The sequence below is a fragment of the Mesocricetus auratus genome, unplaced genomic scaffold, assembly GCF_017639785.1.
Source record: "Mesocricetus auratus isolate SY011 unplaced genomic scaffold, BCM_Maur_2.0 Super-Scaffold_100010, whole genome shotgun sequence".
Taxonomy (NCBI): domain Eukaryota; kingdom Metazoa; phylum Chordata; class Mammalia; order Rodentia; family Cricetidae; genus Mesocricetus; species Mesocricetus auratus.
In genome coordinates, this window is record NW_024429194.1 from 73641184 (window position 1) to 73664642 (window position 23459).

Here is a 23459-nt window from a genome sequence, read left to right on the forward strand (position 1 = left end):
GTAGAAGTAGGTTCAATCATCATAATTTTAAGGTTTCTGAGGATTCCTGAGAAATTGATGTATTGCCTCCAATCTGTAAGAGTAACATGCCAGGAATTTAAAAACACTGACAATTGCTTTTTTTGTTTGTTTGTTTGTTAGCTTGTTTCATTTTTCCCCATGGTATGTTATAATCCTAAGAAGCATCATTTTTGCCTAATAAAATTTAAATAACTTTAAGTGTGAATAAAAGCCTTCATATGTTCTTAATGTCCATAAAATATAATTGAAAAGCACACACATACCACTGAGAACCACAGGGACCTTGTCGGACTTCTCCTGACTTATACACTTTTCCATTAGATTCACAGGGACATTTTTCCTTTAATACACACTTTCCTTTCTCTCCAATGTCGTCCAATAGATAACCTAGAATACACATATGGATGTAGTCTCAAAATTATACGAACCTCGGTGAATTCGTTAACAACAGTAGCCATTTTTTGGAACTATTTCTAAGACAAGTGCAAGTGTGCCCTGAAAGACGATTTTCTTCATATAAGTGATCATTTTTTTATTTGAACTGGCAAGAACGTAGATGAAAGTCTTCAGAGGCCGAGTTACTGTCCCATAGAGACATAGAGACAGGATCTACTAAGCCCATTGTAGTCTGTGAAATTTGGGAACACTCAGTACTCAGAGATAAAAACACATATTAGCTTTGAGGACCCATACAAATAATCCACCTGTTGCAACTGTGTTTTGTACCTACAGCTGGCTGTACTTTGTTTAGTTTTGCTGTGTTGATGTGACTATACTCACAAGTAACTTACCTTCTGGGCAGGTGCAGCCACTCACGCACTCACTGTCTTGAAAAGGAGCCACGTTAGAGCAAGTTGGAGGGTTTGAAGGTCCACATTCTTTGTAGATGTGCTTTCCTGGACACTGTTGCTTTTCTGAAGATATACAGAAATATGTGTACTTGTAAATTAAAGGAAAACAAACAGAGTAAATGTTCTCTAACAATCCTTTAAATGGGACTCATTGGCTCTGCTTTCCAAGATACAAATCAATCTTTATAGACACTCCGTAGAACTAAATGATGCCAATTTCTCAAGCATTATTTCACTGAGTGGTTTTTAATTTAGAGGGAAAGTAAATGGTATCATTTAATTTCATTCCATGTTAAATTTGATATGCAATTCTATAAAGATTAACCCAAGCATAAAAGTATAAACTGTACTTCTGTATGTATAAAGCTCATATTACATTTTACAAATATTTAAAAAGAAAACACTTCAAGAGTAGACTATTAAATATCAGCTACTTTTTATAGGATTTAAATTTCTCCCCTTAGGTTTGCTGATGATCATATTAATTAAAACCTTAACACAAAAATTCTGCAACATGGTAAGCCATATCACAAAATGAGCCTCAATCTCCTCACAAACACATGTTAGAGAGAAGACCTACTTAGCTCTCACTTTCTGGGCCTTAGAATCATTCAAGGAAACCGTTTTGAGATACAGCTTAAGATATAATGTGAGTTCATAAAACGGTATTTTTTGTAACCTACTATTGTTAGGAAAAAAGGCGCTTACCACAAACTACAGCAGAATCATCTCTCCAGTGTTCAAAGGCACCAGGACCATCATAAGCACACAGTTGGGCCAGTTCCGAGTAGGTGTCACATGTAGTGTCCTTGCCACCTCCAGTTCGACAATACTCATCGACGCACACCTTTTTGTACTCACTGGATAAAGGGGAAACCTTCGCACAGTTCTCAAAGTAAGTTCCAATAATCTTGTCACAATACTGTAAAGCAAAGTAGATTTCATTAAAATATTGTTGGGGACTCAGGTGACTCAAGTCTGAGGGCAGGAGAGCAGGAGAGCTGGCCCTGCCACCTCCCTTCATCTGCCGTGTGGTGGTATGAGTGAGAGAAAGATGCCACTGTGCCCCTCCCCACTTACCCATTGCCACCCATGCGGGGGTGAGAAAACTGGTTCCAGGCTTACAAATGTCAAAGAACTAGCCTTGCCCCTCAAAGGCTGCTACCCACAGGTGAGTGGGATCTGCATCCCTGCTGGGTAGTCCATTAGAGCTGACCCTGTTGTTGGCCTGTAGGTAAGCTGACCTCCCCACTGCACTCCCACTCATCTGCCATGTGGTGGCATGGGTAAGGGAAAGATGTCCTTCCCCACTTGGCTCCATGCTACCTGTGGCAGGCAAGAGAGCTGACCCAGAATCACAAAAGTGGCAGGGCTAGTCCTGCCCCTTAACAGCTGCAACAAACAGGGGTCCTGTCCCCGATGTGGGTAGCAAACTAGAGCTGGCCCTATCGTAGGGGAGCAGCTGAGCCAGCCCAAGGGTGTGAAAGCAATGCTATAGATCTTACAATACACAATATCATGTTATAGACCTTAAAATACACAATAAATTTTATTTAAATAATTCAGGAGGAATAGTGCTGAAATTGCTAGAGGAGGAAACCAGATTACCTACCTGTACTCCATCCTCACAAACTTCATTGTTCCTACTCAAAGCGCTGGGACAGTCATTGGAAATTTTACTATTGGCAATGTGCTCATTAATATCTTCACCTGCAAATCAAAGCATGACTTTGAGATACTCATTTGTACTTTATTTGTAAGCTACATATATTCTTGGCAACATAAAAATATTTTGATTCTGTTTCTCATCCTTTAGAGGAATGCAAATTGTTAGTAAATTTATTTAAATAAGAAAATTTTATGTTTTCTTCTAGAAAGTAGTTTTCTTAGGAACAATCTGCCGAATCTTACCTGGAGTGCTGTTGAAGTTGCCACAAAGACCACAAGTTGTATACTGGCTATAGAGAGTGAGCTGCAAAAACAAATAACATTGATATTTCCATAAAATATCAAAGATATTTCGACAACTTTAACCAAGCCAAAGGGCAGGGTCTCCTCCTATTCAGTCCTGAGTATACTGGTCAGTTGGTCTAAAAGAAACTGTAACTCAAACTTGGAACAAGTCTGACTCAGGTACGGATTGTGTCCTCAGAAAGATTTTTTTATGGGGGGAGCGGCGATTCAAGACAGAGATTCTCTAGGTTACAGCCCTGAATGTCCTGGAACTCACTTTGTAGACCAGGCTGGTCTCAGAATCACAGATATCCACCTGTCTCTGCCTCCTTAGTGCTGGGATTAAAGGCACGTGCCATCACCAATAGGCAGATTTTTCCCTTTTATTGAAAATAGATTTTCTTCTCACATAATATATTCTGAGTACAGTTACACCTCCCTCTAGTCTCCCATTTCCTACCCAACTCCCCTTCCAACTTGATTCACACTCTTTCTGTCTCTCATTATAAAGCAAACAGGCTTCTAAGGGATAATATAACAATACAATATAATATAATAAGTATAATATAATATAGCATATGTTAAATAAAAAACTAACACATTGAAATATCACAAAACAAGCAAGTAGAAGAAGAAGAGCCCAAGGAAAGGCACAAGAAACAGATGTAGATTCAGAGACCTACTCATTTGCACACTTAGGAATCCCGTAAAATCATGTGTGCTTTCCTTTATATGCACAATATGCCCCATCAGTGGCCATCCGAGGGGGCTGCATTTGAGGTAATTTGACTGTCAGGCAAAATAAGGCTCAGCATAGTGAACATAAAAAGAGAAATCAGCAAGTCTTGCTTTATTCTTTCCTTCTGTGTTTATTTTTATAACTAAAGCCAAAGACCAAACCCCAGAAAGTTGAAAGAAAATCACTGGTCGACTTACTGATAGTTTTTTCTTGCTCCACCTTAGAGAAAGGGTTTTTCTGCGGCTATTCAGAGCATGGTGATTCCCTTGTTTTTTAATGTGGATCATCTTATTGGTGTATGGCACCTGTACCCTGAAAGCATAAATAAGAACAAGTATGCACAAGTGGTGAGACTAGTACTACTGTAACATGGTCTGTAGAGTAATAACTATTATAGTCTTGGTCCTTTGGAAAAATAAACAGTATGTTGGTTGGGTGTCAGGGAAAAAAATCAAATAGTTTAGAATATTCACAAGTAGAGTATCTATTGCCTCTCCGTTTCTTATCTCAGAAAGTTACCAAAGAGTCTGTCTCTTTGAAATCTAAGTTGCTAACTTCTGAAAAATAATAATCTAGGAGCTGTGTGATCTGTTCAACTTCTAATTTGTGATGTTTCACCTTTGTATTTAGCATACTTAGACTACATCGATGAAAATGGCAATGTTCTGGTGGTATCTGTTTCATGGAATCTACATTTTACACCAAATCTAGGTGCAGAACCATTGTGAAACACACCACCAGTTGTGTTCTAACTTGCGACAGACACACAATGAAAGAGGGACCTGTCATACACTCCTGCTTAACTTGGCTTTTGTGTCTGCTTGGTTTTGGCTCATACTTCAAGCTATTCTGTCATTCTTAGGTGGTACATTCTGTTATTTACCTTTCGTCATTAACAAAAATAGTATTATTCAAAACTGAGATGCCAACATCATCAATCAGAGCTTTTATTTCTTCAATCTCACTGTTACTGTGCCTTTTGATCTCAATATTGAAGTCTCCTCCAGATTCAGCACAGTCACGGCAGAAAGTGTATGTGCACGAAGACTCAAAGGAGAAGATGCGGCCGTTCAGAGCTTTGTATTCGCCATTGCCCCAAGTAAACGTTTCACCTAGCAGTAATAACAGAAGAAATTCACTGTTTGGACCAATAAGCATACCTTCCAACTGCTTCTTATAGTTAGGTACCAAAAAATCATAATAAGGTTTAATATGCCCAGTCACTAACTGTTTTTTACGACTTCTACAAAACTGAAAGGTAAATGGTAACAGGTCCCATGAGATGCCTGAAATGATTAGTCTGGCTAAGACACAACTCTAATCAAAACATCTGTTTTTAATGGGAAAAAAGGATGTTGTGTCTAATATGAAGAAGGGAGGGAAGAGAGCTGATGCTTCCTCATTCATTTCACTTTTAGTAGAAAGATTTTTATCCTATGTGAATGTGGCACCATTTATTACAAATGAGTGAAAAAATTAGATTACAATTTTTAAGTAGAAACGTGTATGTATGTGCACACATATTATGTCATAGGCTGGATTCCTGGGCACTAGAAGAAAATAGTGTGAATATGATATCATTCAAACATACAGTGGTCAAACAGGTGATTTTAGTTACTTTATGACCTATATCAGGTACTGGGTTAGATTAAACTCATGAATGGACATCCAAGTTATGTTCACTTACCAGTAACTTCATGTGCTTCTGAGTATGTGGGAGTTGCTTCTGGAATATGGGATCCCTTTTCTATTCAACACAAGGTATAAATAACATTTCAAGTTAAACATACATTGATTTACATATTTAACATATTTATATATTTAATATTAAAACAAATTTAAAAGGATATGGAAAGTTAAATGCTGTTGTTGTCAAGGTGCAATTCCTTATCCTGAATATGTAAATTTGCTCTTGAGAGCTAGGATTTGTCAAATTCATATGGATGATTATCTCTGAAATCCACTTTTGTTTCTGGGCCCTATCAGTCATTGTGTGTTCTGAAATCCTTAGGGACAATTCTTTTTGGATCATGCCCAACCACTAACACATTGTATCTATTATACAGCTGTCTACTCTGCTGGTAAAATAAAATACTATAAGCAAATCTTTATCAGAAGTCACAAAACAAGCAAGCAGTTTAGTCCACCACTATTCTTTAGTACTAGCAAATGTAATTTCCCTAGATCAAAGGGGAACAAGTACCTTGAAATTTCAAATCTACTTGTGTATTTCTATTGACCCTTTTATCTAGATAAGTAATGAGGTAAGAAAATCTCAGGGTCAATCATAAAAGTCAGGATGACAATGATAACAAAAGTAGGTATTTCATGAACAATTTTACATACTTTTCCACAATGCTTTTAGTGTCTGCTTATGAGTTGTTTAACCACTCTCTTACCATACATTAGCTTTACTCAGATTTCAAGGGCATAGATTGTATTCCTAATTTATTTAGAATAGTTTATAAATATTTTTAAAGTGATAACGGAGAAGTGAATCTTTCCTTTATTAAAATTCCCCTTAAAACGTAACTTTTCTCCTCACCATAAAAGTCCTTTAAACACGTCATGGATCTCCTAAATCTTTTCCTCTGGAAACCTTAGAGATTCAATATTGTAAACACAGTGACGTGGTGATATCAGGCCCTGGTAAATTAGTAACTAACAGAACCTACCTTTCAAAGTCTCTTACATTTACATGCGAATGTGTCTAGTTTTTTTTCAAACACCCAAAGCCATAAATAAAATTACCTGGAGTACTGGGTGGTTCAGATGTAGTGTACTCAGACGAGCTTATGGCACCTGTTTCAAAACAGAATTATACATGTAAAATATGGTGTTAAAAATCTGATGGATAAACCAGGGATACAAGCTCAGCAATCCTAGTCCTGAGACACTTGGATCATGAGAAGCTATAAACAAAGAAAAAAATACGTGTTATCAACTCAACTTCCACCGACAGAAAAAAAATTAATAATAATTACATGTCAGATTAAAAAGTTAACTTATTCCAAATATATCATCTTAGAATTTGATAAAGGAAAGAGCCAAGAATTGTGCACAAAGTGGTGAAAATATCTTATTTCAGTTTCAGTGAAACTAAACTGCATTACATTTGGGATACCTGGGTATCTTAAACAAAGGACTCTTGCAGAAAGAAAGTAGGAATATGAAATACATTAACTAGGTGAATGATGCCTTTACTGTGGCTATCAAGAAACCCAGGGCCAGAGCCAAAAGAAGTGGAAACATGACCTCATCCCTAAACCGGAAGCTATTTCCATTTGGTAATAAGTTGTAAATGAAAACTTAGTTTTCTCCAAGGGAGTCTCACTGGGGAAACAAACCACTCTTAAGGGTAGACTCCATGTCCAGCAGTAGATGGGCAACACAAAATGGACTCAAGGTATCTTAGGAGGCTCTGTGCCACATAATGTTAAGTCAGGGCATTCTTTGTTTATATATTATGGCTTCCAGTTTTGTGTTTTTATGGACGCTTATGTAGTAATATGTGTGTCTCTGCATCTACATGCAATTCATGTGCTTCTCATTGAATCTTTTTCTTCTTTAGTTGTTCTATTATACTGTGCTTGTTTTTGTTTTATATTATTTTATCTTATTCTTATTCCTTGCTAATGAGAGACATAGAAAGGGTGTGGATCTGGTTGAGAGGGGAGGTGGGGAGGAACTGAAAGGAATAGGGGCAGAGGAAACTATAATCAAATTATGATGTATAAAAATCTATCTTTAATAAAAGAAAAAACACTGAATTTTGAAGAAGGCAACAACAAAGCAAATCCAAAACCTTCCATTGTCACTAGATTTACTGCCTTTGGTGTAATTCAAAAACAAAACAAAACAAAACACTATGCTATTTACTGGAAATATCCTTTTTGGGAAAAATCAAGGCAGCCCTAGTCTCTAATTGGGAACTTTCCCACAGTAGATACATAAGAAGTAATTAATTCTGGCTATACTACCTTGGCAAACCTACCTTGTGTGTGCACTATCCTTTTCCTACATGTGCTCTCCATCACTCTCTGACTGCCTCTCTCTGCTCCTGCTCATCTCCTCCCTCCCTCCTCTCTCCCTTCTCAAGTCTCCCTCCCTTTCCCCCACCTCTGCTCAAATCTCCCTTCCTTTCCCTGCACCCCTGCTAATACCTCCCTTCCCTTCCCAGCATGGCAGCTCATCTCCCCCTTCCCTTGTCTCCTTCCATCCATACTCATCTCTCCACCTTATAGCATTCTACCCATACTGACATCTATGCTGAAACACTTCCAAAAACCTCCAAAACTATTTCATATTAATTCACCCGAAAATACAATTGTTTGACATTTTAGTAAGGAATCTCAGCATCTCCACAGAGGAGGCAAAAACAACTCTCAGGCTGCAGCAGGTAGTAGCAAAGGACAGCAAAGGACTCCCACCGCCATTGACACCCCCTTGGTGGCACATCAGTGGGTATTCAGAGGCTCTGGTGGTGAGTTTTCTTAGTAGTTACTAAGTTCCTTGGTACCAGTATTTCGATTTGCATGTTACTTTTCCTTCCTTCCTTCCTGCCTTCCTTCCTTCCTTCCTTCCTTCCTTCCTTCCTTCCTTCCTTCCTTCCTTTCTTTCCTTCTTTAAACTTTTCTCGTGTTTTCAATTGCCTGTAATTTCATCTCCAAGGGACCCAGTACCCTTTTTAGACCTTGGCAGACATCATCATCATCATTATCATCATCATCATCATAATCATCATCACACACACACACACACACACACACACACACACACACACACACCTTTACAAAGATATTTCCAGTTGCTAGGGAGTTTCCCTTTTGCTGGTTAGTTCTTCATACAGGAAAAATTTTTGCTTCAAGTCTTTACCACAAGCTTCACTTTGGAGCAGTTTTATTTTGTTGTCAAGGTTTTATCAGCGATAGATTAAGTGGGATGTCTTTTATATGGGAATCTTCTACCTTGTTTTCATTAAGAATAATACCTTTGGGAGCGCATATTTGGAATTAAAGATGATGGGTAATAAAAGCTACACATTTATTTTAATGATTACTATGCATTATCTGAAGGCACACTTTTGCATACACAGTTTTGGCAGGGTTCCAAATCATCTTGTAAATATAGACTTAATCCAGATTCTTCTTAAGGCAGGAAACTTGAAAACATCTAACAAATTAATTTAAACTTACTGGAATGGGATGTGGCTTAGCTGTATGTAGAACACTTGCCTACTAGGCATGAGGTCCTGGGTCACTATTTCCCACCTTAAAAAATACAAAATATTTTAACAAAAAATAATCTTATTAATCACTAGTGTGATGGTACCCATTTGTGGTCCAAGTACTCAGGAAGCTGAAGAAAGATAAGTACCAAGAAAGAGTTGAAGGCCAGTCTGAGGCTATGTACCAAGCACCAGACTAGCTAAAGCTACGCAGTAAAATTCTGCCTCAAAAAAACCATAAACAAATAAACTTATCAGGAAGAAAAGATAGGAATGTCACAGCTGTTAATATATGCTTTTATTTATATCAGATGTTTAAGATGCAGTTTCAATGCCTTTTCTCTGTCTAAGTACAGTTACTTGGGTTTCCATTAAAATATTATTATGTTTTTCGAAATACAGAAATTTTGTAAAGAATAGTAAGTCAGGAATGAAACATCAAGTAAGAGGAGAGATAAGATAACTTTTAGGTACAGAAATATGTTTTTGAAAGGCCTTAAAGAGAAAGTGGGTGAACAGGGATTTAAATCCATTTTAAAATGGAGCATGTAAAACATTTTGTTTTAAAAGTAAGAGATCGTCCCAAAACAGAAAAGGACAGATAATGAAAAACCAGTGTATGAGTCATGAAGTTCGTCAAGGATGAAACATGCTTTTTCATGCATAAAAATGATGCATGTAGCGTCAGTGTGGGCGGTGGAGAGATGTCCCCTCTTTACCCCTAGAACTTTGCCACCTGCTACAGACGAGCCTCCCCTCCACATTACCAGCCACAGCACTTAGGAAATCAAGCCCTGCCCCTCAACTGGGCAGCATGGTAGAGCACACCCTGATGACAGAGGCCCAGAACCAGGATTACGAGTTGGCCCACCTCAGCATCCACCCCATCTATGACCTGCAGGAGCACAAGAAAGCACTGGGCCTGTAGACCCAAGGCTGCAGGATCTCTACAACACAGGGCAACAGCAGGATAGCCAAGAGGAGTCCCAGTGAGGGCCCAGCATCGGTAGTGTAGCAGAAACCAGAGGCCTCAAACCAGACCAAGGACTCTTTGCATGGAACACTTGCAAGTAAAAATCTATGAACAAAATGGTTTACTGGGTCACACTAAAACTTCCATGATGAGATTTTTGTTCCTTTTGTCTTTTCTTTTTTCTCTTAAATATTACTTTACCTTTGTGTGTGTGGGGGGGTGTTCAAGGGAAGAGGATACAAATGAAGGGATGGGGAAATGGGTGAGACTGAGAAGCATGATGTGAAAGACACAAGGAATAAATAAAAAGAAATCTAAAAAAAATCATGCATGTATGCTTAAATTTTCTATGTTTCAAAATTATTGTTTGAATGGTTCTAAGTTCAAATATTGATTGTGTTTGGTTGGAGCTTCTAGCTTGTACCTGCATAAGCTGAAAAACCCCATCTGCCCTACTTCCCACAATCCTGCCCACACTAAAACACTCTGAACAAAAAAAGCCGTACCCAAAACCTAGTTCTGCATTTCTGGCAGTCATTGCTGACATGACCAGCCCACCTAAGTGCCTGCCCAGGGGCTTAGCCTTTGACCATACATGGGGACAGTTCCCACTTCTGGCTGGTATGTCATCACCTCCTGCCTACGGTCTATAAAATCTCCCTGCCTTAGCTCAGGGGTGCTGCTTCTCTGCCCTCGTTCCCTTTCCTAGAGAAGCTTGCCTCAAGCAACTGTGGCTGCCATGGAGATGCCTTGTGTAACTTTATATAGCAGGTATTTGTAGTGGGCTCTTTTTAAAATGAATTTACATAGTAACCATGGCTGAAGGGTACACCCTAAACCAAAAGATTTCCTGAACTCTTAATGTCCAGATGTTTAAAGACATTACAATTATCAGCTGCAGAGTGGAGAGCTCTTGATTTATGCATAGAAAACCTTTTGCCCTTTTTTTGGGCAAAAATGATAAAGAAGTGGCATTCACAGTCCTCACTCAAAAATGAAGGACCGTTCCCAGGCTAACATTTTGATTAGACTGAAAATGGCTGTTGGGATCAAGAGGAAACTGTTAGATTCAATGACACAGAGAAGATCCTTGGAAATTGTCAAAGAACCTCATGACTCAGGTCACCTAGTAAAAGGTGCACTAAGCTATTCTGGTCACATGATATGGCCTGTCCACTATGTAATAACTCAGGAATTGCAACCACACTACCAACTTTGCTTAACCCAGTATAGACATGTCTTTTCTGCTGGGGGGTGGAGGTGGGTTGGGTGTCAGGATTAACAATCTGACTTTTCTTGGATACCTCTTAAAGGATGTAAATATTTATGGATATATAGAGGCTTAGCCCACTTGAGCTTGAACTAAAATAATTCAGGAACGTATTCTCTATAACAAAACCTTCCCTTTCTTAGTCTCCAGAGCCTTGAAAACTTCTGGAAGGTAAAGTTGCTATACTAACAAACTGTTAGAAGACTTAAAATTTCTCTTCAAACAAAAAGAAAGCTATCTGAACTTCTTAATCACAAAGTTAAGCCCCATTTATACATCTGTCATCATGTGAGAACCTGACTTTATGTTCTAGGTTGTTCCAGCCTTTTTCTTTTAGAGATTGTTCTTATTATCATATATGGTCATGTCTTCTGTCCCCTTTCCAGGCTGTTCGACTACCAGATAAGTTCCTGAAATTGTTCTTTGGTGTTTAATTTATTTTCTCAGTACATACCCATGTTTAGGTTTTAAGCTTTTAATTCTTTTTAGTTGATTCCAGTCAGTTCTGTTTACCTTGAGACTAATTCCCCTTTAGACTAGGCGTGGCAATACTTGAAGGATACCATGGAAGAAGGCTGCTGAGTGTGTGGATTTTGGACATTTTACTATTTCTGGTCCTGGGACATCTGATTCATAAAATCATGACTGGAAGTAGCAGTAGCAACTTACTTGGAATGAACAGAAAAATTCTTTCATCTTTTAAGCAGCTTCAAGTTTTAATGCTTATGGCCAATAAATCTTACTGATCTCAGAACCAGGCCCAAGGACATTTTTGTTTAGCAAAGACTCACCCCCAAGCAGGGGTTGTAGCTAAACCCCAATAAAATTAGTCTCCTATATAGTCTCCCAAGTTTTACCAGATGGTCAGGAAGGGACAACTTCAGATTCAAGATGGTGGCATGTGAGTCATCCCTGTGGAATGGCCACTTTATCAATTGGCTCCCCTTTGTTTAGAGCAAGTGTAGCATTCACTTGATTGGTATGGAAACTTTGTCCAACAGTTAGGTTAGACGCCTGCCACAAACAGTAATTCACCATAATAGTAGAGAAAATGGATTTTCTTTGCTGATCAGCCATGGAGATCTAGAATCACGTGGTTTGCTTCTATTTGTACTAAATGGTTTTATGGAAGCAATGTCTGCACAAGATTTACCCAGGGTGGATAAGAGTAGTACATTAGGATTCCTTGGGGTAGGAAAGGTCAGTGGATGAAGATCAGTAACTATCTTGAAGGTCTTCTCATCCTAGCATAGTTGGACAATATCTTTTTTCCCACTGGTATGAACATTTAGCTTCCGTGCTTATTCCTCAACAAGAGTTTGAGGGTGTTATATGACAAATAGGACCTCTAACAGCAGCAATAAAAATAAGCAGACAAAAGTCCCCTAATGTAACAAGCCCAAGGGATAACTCCTAAATTCACAGATTAAACTGATGAGCACAACCCTTCTACAACAGAGGTGGATTTGTGGGACAAATCCAAAAGAATTATGCTTATTTCATCAGTCCTAGCCCCAAAGTCCTTCTCAATAAACGTTTTATGCTCATTTCTTCTACTCACAATTCAGCATGTTAATTAACGGTTTGTTGGTAAACTGTATTATGCAAATGTGATAAAAAAGATCTGACCCAAGGAACCCAGCGACAGAGAGAGAGAGGAGCGAAGAGCAAATTGGCAAAGAATGGACTGGCAAAACCAGCAGAGACAGCTGATCCGAACAGGGGAGAGCTCTTGGACCCCAGACCCACAGCTGGGAGGCCAGCATGGGACCAATCCAGACCCCCTGAATGTGAGAGTCAATGAGGAGGCCTGGGCTACCTATGGGGTCCTGACCAGTGGATCAGTGTTTATCCCTCGAATACTAACAGACATTGTGTGTCCATAACACAAAGAGGGATGCTCTCTATGCCTCGACTCTTAGGGAAGTGCCTGGACCCTACCCTGAATGAAATGATAGACTCTAGATATCCCCTATGCAGAAGGAATTGGCAATAGGGTGGGAGGATGGGGTATTGTGGGGGGGTGCGGGAGGAGGGGAGGGAGAGGGAACTGGTATTGACATTTAAAACAAGCTATTTAAATTTTTAAAAAATTAACTTCAAAAAATTTCTGGACATGAAAAATATGACCAAACACACCCAGACTTGAAAATATCACAGGAATTTTCTTTCTTGTTCACTAAGATAATTGTCAGCAAACTCCTTGGAACCAGATCTGAAATCAACAACACAATACCATGCATTTGACCATTCCTCTACAAAGGAACCCAGACTTGACAACCTGCAAATAACACATCTTCCAATTAAAGAGGGGCTTGGAAACTCACAAAAATTGAGATTTCAACACTACACAATGACACTTCACTACCTGAGGCACTGGCATTAGTCATTTTTTTTTCCAACAGCCACTGTTAAATTTTCTAATAACTCATTCATTCTAGTTCCACTAGGGATGCCAACTGTAGAAAGCAAAATGATATAATCAAAACATAGACAAAGGTTAAAACTTCAAAATTCTTCTTAGACATATTAAATGATCTGGACTTTATGATCTGACATGATACATTCTACCACTTTTTACTTCAGGTTTCTCTGTTCTCACAAATGCTGGCTTGATAGAAACTACATCATCCAAACCTGATCCTGATCCACACTTGCTTTGTTCCTCTCCACAAAAAACCAGAAGAACAACTTGGTCTTCCCATGGAAAATCAGGATGAGATAAATGCAGCCACCAGACCACATTCAATGGCATTTAATGTTCAAAACATCCCAGGTGACACAATAGCTATTATCATCACTAGACCCTAGCAAAGCTTCACAAGGACCCATGAGCGTAGGCTTTGACAGAGGATGCACGTCACCTAGAACTTCCACTTCCATTTAGCTTGATCCTTCCTTCTCCAAAGGCCAATTAAAATAATGAGAATTCCATCAGTTCTAGAGAATTAAATGCTATAAACTATTGCCTGGATTTAGATCTCCCTGGCTCATACTGCTTAGGCAGACTACATCATCCACTACATGCATCTTGGTTCTTCTAGTCCTACTTTGCCCTGTTTCTTTGTCACTCTGTTTTGTAGAGATGCCATCTGAAGATGCCATCAATATCAGGGATTGACACCTTAAGACAATCCAATGCAATACACATCATTTCAATTACTTTGTTCTGAGGAAGGAGGCATCAACATTCTAAACACTATAGCTGAATGCTTCAGAGCCCTTTCCACTAGCTTTACTAATTCATTGTCACCAAACCAATGTGGCTCAAACAACAAGGGTCCATATGATTCCAAATTTCTTTTCTTTCACTAATAGATCTAGAACAAGATGATGAGAGCAAATATTTCCTTCACAGGAAATTTAAATTAAGAGTACATTCTACAATTGTGTTGGTGTGGCATGACATTAATCCCAGTGCTTAGGAGGCAGAGTCAGAATCTGTGCATTCAAAGACTAGCCTAGTCTGCAGAGCAAGTTCCATGACAGCTGTGGATACTCAGAGAAACCCTTTCTTGAAAAAACAAACAAGCAAACATGTAAGAACAAGGTATAAGCTAGATATCCATGAAGTGGAATGTGGGTCAAGATATCTGTGCCACTCTGATTTTCATCTTTGAAAGTTGCAACTGCCCATTAACCATGGGTTTGGAAGCTCAGCAAAAATTCAGATTTGCCTGCCACACACTGACACTTTTCTACCTGAAACACTGGCATCATTTATGTGATTTTGAACTATTCGGATCAGTTCTTCCAAGATCAAGTTGTTTGTATTTGTCTCATGGTTGTCAGCTGTATGATAGAAAATGACTATATTCAGAACACTGATCAAAATGCCAAAATTCAGCTTTGTATTCAGACAAATTAAACAACATGCACTGGACCACCTGAAACTATAAAATCTATCACCTTTTCATTCCTGTTACTCTGTCTCACAAACACTGACTTGACAAAAAAAGTGCACCATCCAATCTAGATCCAAAATAGAATAAAATCTCTCCCAAAATAGAAGAAAAATTTGGTCCTTCCATGGAATATCAGGATTAGATAAATTCAACCACCAGACCACATTCAATGGCATTCAAATTGAAACATCCCAGGTCAGACAATAGCTTTTACTAACACTAGATCCTAGCAATGATTCACAAGGACTCATGAGCATAGGCTTTGACAGAGGATGAACTTCACCTAGAATTTCCACTTCCATTTAGCCTGACCCTTCCTTCTCCAAAGGACAATTAGAATAATGTGAATTCGATCAATTCCAGAGAATTAAATGCTGTAAACTACTGCCTGGATTTAGATCTCCCTGGCTCACACCGCTTAGGCAGACTACATCATCCACCTCAGGCATCTTTGTTCTTCTAGTCCTATTTTGCCTTCTTCCTATGTCACTCTATTTATCTTAGGGATGCAAGGAGAAGAATATCAGGGATTGACACCTTAAGAAAATACAATTCAGTACATACCATTTCAAATATTTTCTTCTGAGAAGCAACATTCTAAACACTATAACTGAATGCTGCAGAGCCCTTTACCCCAGCTTTTCTAATTAATTGTCACCAAACCAATGTGACTCAAAGTACAAGTGTCCATGTGATTTCAAATTTCCTTTCTTTCAATAATAGATACAGAACCAGATGATGAGAGCGAATGTTTCCTTCACAAGAAATTTAAATTTAGAGTAGATTTTATAATTGTGTGGTGGTGTGGCATGACTTTAATCTCAGCAATCTGGAGGCAAAGGCAGGTGAATCTGTGGGTTCAGAGACTAGCCAAGTCTGCAGAGCAAGTTCCATGACGTCTGTGGATACTCAGAGAAACCCTGTCTTCAAAAAACAAACAAACATATAAGATCATGATATAAGCTAGATACCCATGGAGTGGAATGCAGGTCAAGATACTGTGCCACTCTGATTTTCCTCTTTGAGGGTTGCATCCCCAGAAGACCCACTGCTAAACTCTACACTCTGGTCATTTACACCAGATACATCTGCTTCATTACTCTTGGGTTTCCCATCACCTCCTGATTGTGTGTAGACTCCACCTGATGACTGCAGCCCACTGTTTTCACTTGAGGCACCTGGCAGAGGTAAAACCATAATAATAAGAATGACTTTGACTGTCTATCTGTCTTCACAGCAGCACTGTGTGAGCACAAGTATGTTCACGGTATGATAATTGAAGATAATAAGATATCAAGAACATTCAGAACCATATGCTTCAGGCCTCTATAAACCAAGCAAACACATCCATCTATCCTTCTCTGATGGAAAAACTCTACTCTTCATTTGACTAGTCCCTATAAAGGAACCCAGACTTCAACTTGTAAGTAACGCAATTCCCAATCAAACAGGGGTTTGGAAGCTCAGAAAAATTCAGATTCTACTGTCACTCACTGACACTTGAGAACCTGAGGCACTGGTGTCTGCCCTGTGTTTTCCCACATCCTCTGCTAACTGTTGACCTCCTCATCCCATTTCCATTCATCATGCCTAATGCAGAAGGCAAGATGATACCATCAGAACATAGGGCAAGTGTATAATCTTCAAAAGTGTACGCAGACATATTAAATGATGTGCACCTGACCACCCGAGATGATACAATCTACCACTTCTAGTACAGGTTTCTCTGTTCTCACTAATACTGACTTAATAGAAATGGAACCATGGAAACTAGAACCACCCTTGCTTGTTTCCGCTCTCTCAAAACAGAAGAGCAATTGGTCTCTCCATAGAAAATCAGGATGAGAGAAATTTAGCCACCAGACCACATTCAATGACATTTAAGTTTCAAAGCATCCATGTGAGACAATACCTATTTTCAACACCAGATCCTATCAAAGCTTCACATGACCCTTTGAGCACAGGATCCTATCACTGGATGAACTTCAACTAGAACCTCCAAGTTCATTTAGGTGGACCACTCCTTCTCCAAAGGCCAATTAGAATAATGTGAATTCCATCAGTTCCAGAGAATTAAGTATTCTAAATTATTGCTTTGATTTAGATTTCATTGCCTCACATTTCTTCGGGAAACTACGTAGTCCACTCCAGGCATGTTCTCTTTTCCAATACTACTTTTCCCTGTTCCTTTGTCATTCCCTTTGTCTTAGGGATGCCTCCTTAAAAATGTCAGGATTGACCCCTTAAGGTAAAAAAATTTCCATACACATGAACTCAAATAGTTTATTCTATGGAAGGGAACATCAGCATTTTAAAAACTATTACTGGATGCTTCAGAGACCATTACCCTAACTTTACTACTTCATTGTCACCAAACAAATGTGGCTTAAAGTACAAGTATAAATTTGATTTCCACTTTCCTTAATTTTTTTATCAGATCTAGAACCAGATGATGAAAACATTTCCTCCATTGGAAATTTAAAGTAAGTATATATGCTATATGTAGGATATCCATGGAGTGAAATTCAGGACAAGATACCTGAGTCACTCTTATTTGCATCTTTCAAGGTTGCATCCCCTGGAGACCCACTGCTAATTTTGCTAATCTCTACATTCTGGTCATTTGCACCAAATCCAGTTGCTTGTATTGATTCTGTGTGTACTCCAACTGATGATTGTAGCTCAGTGTTTTTACTGGAGGCACCTGGGAAAGTAAAATTATAATCATAAGGACTACTTAGACTGTGTATCAGTCTTCATAGCTTCACTGAGTGGGCACAAGTATGTTCATGTATTACTGGAGGTCATGGGGTATCAAGGGCATTCATAATCATATGCTCCATTTTAATCAATGCCTATCCCAACAAAGCCAACACATAGATCTGTCCTTCAGTGGCAAAACTGGAGAAGCCATTTCTCTCCCTTTGACAGAAACAAAAATGCAAATTACAAAACAGTGAGTTTTAAGCCTTCTGATTCTCAGAAGGACCCAGGTTAGATAAGTGGGCATGTAATCTTATTACCCCTGAACCTCATGGGTCCAGATTCAGAAGAATTCAGATCTTTCCACAATTCCTGTTTCCAAAGTTCTTTTCAGTAAATGCTCTACACCTAGTTCTTCCACTCACAGTTCAGCCAGTTTATTAGATGGCAATGGTAAGTGTGTATTATGCAAACCTGATCAAAAACCTGATTGTGAAATAACTGACAGGAAACAAATCCCAGACTTTATATAGAATGAGGGCTTTCCTTCCATGCTCACTAAGATCATTGTCAGCAAATGACTTGAGCCATAAACCACCACAATCTATCCTGCATTTGACCAATCCTCTACCAAGCAACACAGACATTACAACTGACAAAGAGCACAACTACCCATCAAACAGAGGTTAGGAAACTCAGCAAAATTCAGATTTGACTGCCACACACTGACACTTGTCTACCTGTGTCACCAGCAGTAGTCTTTGTTTGTCCAGGTAATTTTGCCAAAATCTGAAACAAGATGTTCTTTCTATTTTTACCTGTCAAAGGGAAAATTATTATCATCAGAATATAGGTCAAAATTTCCAAAATTCAAACTTTGTATTCACACATAGTAGAATTCATCCCCTGACCAGGTAACACTACATAATCTACCGCCTTTTAGTTCATGTTTTATTTTTCTCTCACAAACACTGAATGCATAACATCCAAAATAGATCCATCCTTGTTTGTTTCCTCTTTTCCAAAAGAAGAGTGTGGTCTTTCTATGGAAAATTATTAGATTCTTCTCTGCTTAGTTCCTCTTTCCCCAAACTGAAGAACAAAGTAATCTCCCCATACAAAACCAAAATTGGATTAATTTAGCTAACAGACCATATTCAATAACAATTATAGTTCAAAAGGCCCTAGGTGATCAAATATCTACTATCAACACCAGCCCAAGGTATAGATTTCCAAGGAACTTTGAGCACAGACTATTATCAGAGGATGACCCTCAACTATCCTCCCACAAGGACCAATTCAAATAATTTGAATTCTCCCACTTTCAGAGAAATGGAATGATCTGAACTATTGCCTGGATTTGGTTCTCACTGGCTCACACTGCTTAGGTAAACCCCTTAATCCACTGTAGGCATCTTTCTTCCTTAAGGTTCTGCAATTAGACTCAACTTTCCAGCAAAGTCTGCAACACTACAGTCAAAACATTCACTCTGTCCTTTTACTTGGAAAAACCTGTAGTAACTAATTCTCTCCCTTTGACAGAAAATGAAAATTCCAAAACAGCGAATTTTGAACCATATGAAATTATTAGAAGGATCCATCTTAGTAGAATGTGTAAGAAATATCATCATCACCCCCCTGTGACTCTTCTTCATTCAGTTGTGGACTCAAAATTCTCTGCAGTAAATTCTCTATACCATATCCCATCTGCCCGTTGTTTTACCTGCTTCACAGTTAACCCAGATTATTAGACACGTGCTGACAGTCTGTATTATGCAAATATGTTTAAAAACTAGTTATGAAATACCTGACAGGATTCTGACACTAATATTTCTGGGGTTCTCATTTCCAGCATTCAGATTTCCAGTCCCTGAACTGCACTGCTAATCTCTATAATCCTCTCATTTCCCCCAGATCCAGTTGCCTGTTTTTCTGTAGGTTTTAGATGGACTCCTGAATCTGTGGAAACTGCAACTAAGGAGAGCAGCTCATTTTTTTTTCACTTGAATAACCTGGGAATGTAAAACCATAACTGCAAGCTTGCCTTTGGCTATACATTCATCTTCATCCCTTCACTGTGCTTGGACAAGGATTTTCACAGTTAGATTACTGGGGATTGTAAGAATATCTAAAACCCTCAGAACCATGTCTTATACTTTCCTCAAAGCCTACACCACTCCAAACATGGTCAAAGTGTATTTGAAACAGAAGAACCCAAACACATCTACACTTTCTTTCTCCATAGATAGGTATGGAGACAATGGTTCTCTCCCTTTGGTGGAAAATTCAAAATGCAAATTTAAAGAATGTTCATGTAAGTTTGCCACCCATTTAAGATCCTCAGAAGAGGCTTAATAAACTTAGTGTGAGAGACCATCACAGCTCAGACTCATGTGTCATAGTCCTAGCAGATTTTCTGCTCATTCTATCAATATCATTTCCCAAAGTAGTTTTCATTAAATGATCTACACTGAACCAGTCTTCCCTGGTTGGCATTCACTCATCATCCTAAAATTCTACTAGATTATTAGAATCTGTTGCCAGATGATGTTTAACAAACTATTCAAGAGATTATCTGGGTGACAACAGACCTCTGAAGCTACATTCTATGTGGGGAGCTGAAGAAATCCCAAGAGAAAGTATATTCTTGACGTGAGCACAGCCATGTTAAGGACCTCAAAGCATCACATCCTTTGGAGTAATAAAGCCTTCCGCTGCTCAGGTTATGGACTTGAGTGAAAGTTCGCCCCTTAAACTGTAAAACAGTGTCTGCAGATAGCACTGCTTGCAGCATCCTACTGCCAGATGCCTGTATCCCAACATGTGGAGTAGATCACACTGGCCCACACATCTTAAGTAGACTACCTGATCCACTGCCGGCATCACTACTGCTTCTGGCTCCTGTTTTAGTATGATCATGATTCAGTCTGTTATGACTAGTGACACCTTCTGCAGAAGGTAAAAACATGGTCATGAGAAGACCACCATACTTTACTAAATGTCAATTCAAGGGAATATTAACACCCAAAGCACTTTTGCTTTATTCTCCAGAAGCTGTTGTTCTTTGTCACCAAACTAATTTGTACTAAAAATTGGCAAGTCAGTTTTAATTCCAACATTCTTTCTCCACCTCCTCCAGAACAGAATGCCGAGTATAACCTACCAATAGAAAATCAAAATAAAAGAAATAAAGAACTTCAAAACTAAATGTTTAAAAGGCTATTTCTATAAAATATAAAAGATAGTTGAAACTCCTTGTGACCCTAAGAACTGAGACCTGGTAGAATACCTAGAATATTGGCCAGAGTACCAACGCCATTAGCAATACTTGAAACAATTTTCTTGGTAGCTATTTCCAAATTAGAGTCTAGATGTGTAGAGACACCAGCACCAAAATTACTTGTCATTTTACCTGCAGAATAAAAAATGAAAGTCATAATGGATATTGAAACATGCCTGATTTCCAGTGTTTGTGTACAATAATAAATAATATCTAAAGCTGACTGTAGACACAGCCCTTCCACAGCATGGAAACTTGGCATTAAATTGAAGTAAGAAGGGAGAACTACCACTCCAAAGCAGATGCAGAACCTCAGAAACCATCTCTGGAGAGGAGAGAGACCTATGTGCTCAGTGGAAAATCAATATGAACTGAACTCCTGCCCTCTTGTGGTCACAGCTTTTGGCATTAAGAAAACAGAAGGAAAGTTCCAAATAAGTTTCCTTGAAGAGTTTGAATCAGGGGTGGAGAGTGGAAATGAAGAGCCAGGCAGCTTCAGCATCAAACCAATGGGTTGTTTCTGTTTCCATATGTAGGCTCCAAGATCACCATCCTATCACAAAGATCCAGTTTTGAGAAACAGTGACCTTGTAGCTTACCAAAGAACACCCATCTTAAAAAGTAAGAAGAGAAATGGTATAATAACGTCACATTTTAAAACAATGAAAATATTTTTACATCAATTCTTTCTTAAAATTCAATATGAGCAATCCCCATTATACTAACTGGCATTTAAAACTAATTTATTATTTTGGAGCTTTCTTATTTACTAGATTTCCTCCATGTGATTAGGGAATACATTAGCCTGCTATATTGAAAATCACACTATCCCAGTCTTGAGAAGGCAATGGCAAACAAAACTCACTAGTGAATATTTGTCAATACACTATTTCTTTTTCCCATAAAAGTCTTGACCTAAATTTTCCATTCTAAATTGGATTTTATTTTCTCAATATTAGTTAAAAATAAAAATAACGAATGACCTAATCCATTTATGAGTTTTATTTTAGTGAGAATAAAGAATGGCCTAAGAAAACTTATAAGAAATATATACGCACGATACCCATCTATATTTCATTATACATATTTATATAGATATAATATAATTTTATTTATAACTAACATTTTTCTACTTATCCAGGAACTTTAAATTTCTTTCTTTCTTTCTTTAAAAATTTTTTTCTACAGCCATGCCTATTGAAACCATATGCATTTTGTTTGGATTTACTGTGAAACTGCTACCTAATATTTTTTATTTTGCTCAATTTTTAATTTTATCAAAATGCTTTCTTCAATAAATCTGTTTTTTAAATCTAAGCAATTTGTTACTTTACAAAATGTTTTCTCTGTGATATATTATCTTAGTGATGGACTGAACCTTTCAGAAGTGGTACTTATTTGTGAATGCCATAATTCTCAGGGTAGGATTCTAGACTTAATGGGAATGTATACTCAAACACAGTTATTAAAGCACAAACTATGCTGAGAATGAGCAGTAACCCTTAAGCTAACACACACACACACACACCTTTGAGATCACTTCTTAAAGCATAAATAACTTCTGCTGCTATAGAAATGTAGTATCCCTGCATATTATCCCACTCTGAAGCACAAGAAAGAAGTAGAGAACACTAAACATTAAGTAAGTATGCTCTTATTAAATTAAATAGACTCTTCAATTTTTTTACCTTTACAAAAGGTGCAGAGCACCACAGCCAGGTACAAAAGTATCGGCTTCATGGTGACGATTTGGGACCTAGGCGTTGAGACTGTTCATACCGGGGAATCAGGCCCATCATGGCAGTCTCTAGCCTGCATATTTATAGTTCATCTCAACACTGGCTCTGGCCAGCTGTTGGCTTGGAAAGGCTGGTGATGACAATACAGGTAAACATTGTAGCAAGGCAAAGACAACCTACAACACACCAGTTTCTCTGACATCTCTACCTTGGTCCAAGTCTAGTTCCTGCCAAACATAGAATATGCCCTCTTGCCACCCTGTGCAAACAGCCAAGCCAGGAACTGAAAGTCTCAGGATTAAGGCTCAATTATGCTGATGACATGCCTTGATCTGAGCCCTATCAAACATCACAAATGTCTTAATAACCCAAGGAACTCAAATATTATGATATATTAAAATTGTCCTTCTTTTGACAATAAAATGTATTTTAAGCATTAACTTACCTTGAAACAAAGAACTCTTTGCCTTTTCTTAATAATAATATTATAGTTATATTCCTTCAAGATACACATATGATTATCATCTATGCACAGACACAGGAAAAACAGAAATGTATCATTGTCACAGTCCTGGCTTTATTACTTAAAAATGCCTAATATTCTAATGGTACATCTCTCCCATGCATTTCACAATCAGATACACAAATAAGCAAAAACACATGGGAAGGGTGACATGAGAAAAATGTTTTAGGACAGAAATAAGATTAAATAGAAATCTTATTTAAGGTTTGTACAACTGTATGAAATTCAACTTTGTGGGCAGGGTAAGAGTTGTGTTGTGCTTAATGAATAGGAAA

General features: G+C 38.3%; 1 protein-coding gene across 14 annotated transcripts in view; it reads right to left on the reverse strand.

Annotated features, from left to right (window-relative positions):
* Muc19 (mucin 19, oligomeric) overlaps positions 1 to 22710 on the reverse strand; it is a 154201-nt gene extending 131491 nt beyond the window's left edge. For all 14 annotated transcript variants that reach the window (XM_040753942.1, XM_040753946.1, XM_040753941.1 and 11 more), the window contains exons 1-10: positions 22611 to 22710; positions 6316 to 6366; positions 5252 to 5311; positions 4448 to 4676; positions 3762 to 3876; positions 2784 to 2844; positions 2485 to 2582; positions 1581 to 1794; positions 813 to 935; positions 285 to 408 (exon numbers count right to left, since the gene is read on the reverse strand). In XM_040753942.1, the coding sequence (XP_040609876.1) occupies positions 285 to 408; positions 813 to 935; positions 1581 to 1794; positions 2485 to 2582; positions 2784 to 2844; positions 3762 to 3876; positions 4448 to 4676; positions 5252 to 5311; positions 6316 to 6366; positions 22611 to 22662 (1127 nt within the window). In that variant the 5' untranslated portion in view covers positions 22663 to 22710. The remainder of the gene's footprint in view (positions 1 to 284; positions 409 to 812; positions 936 to 1580; positions 1795 to 2484; positions 2583 to 2783; positions 2845 to 3761; positions 3877 to 4447; positions 4677 to 5251; positions 5312 to 6315; positions 6367 to 22610) is intronic.
* Positions 22711 to 23459: the final 749 nt, after the last annotated feature.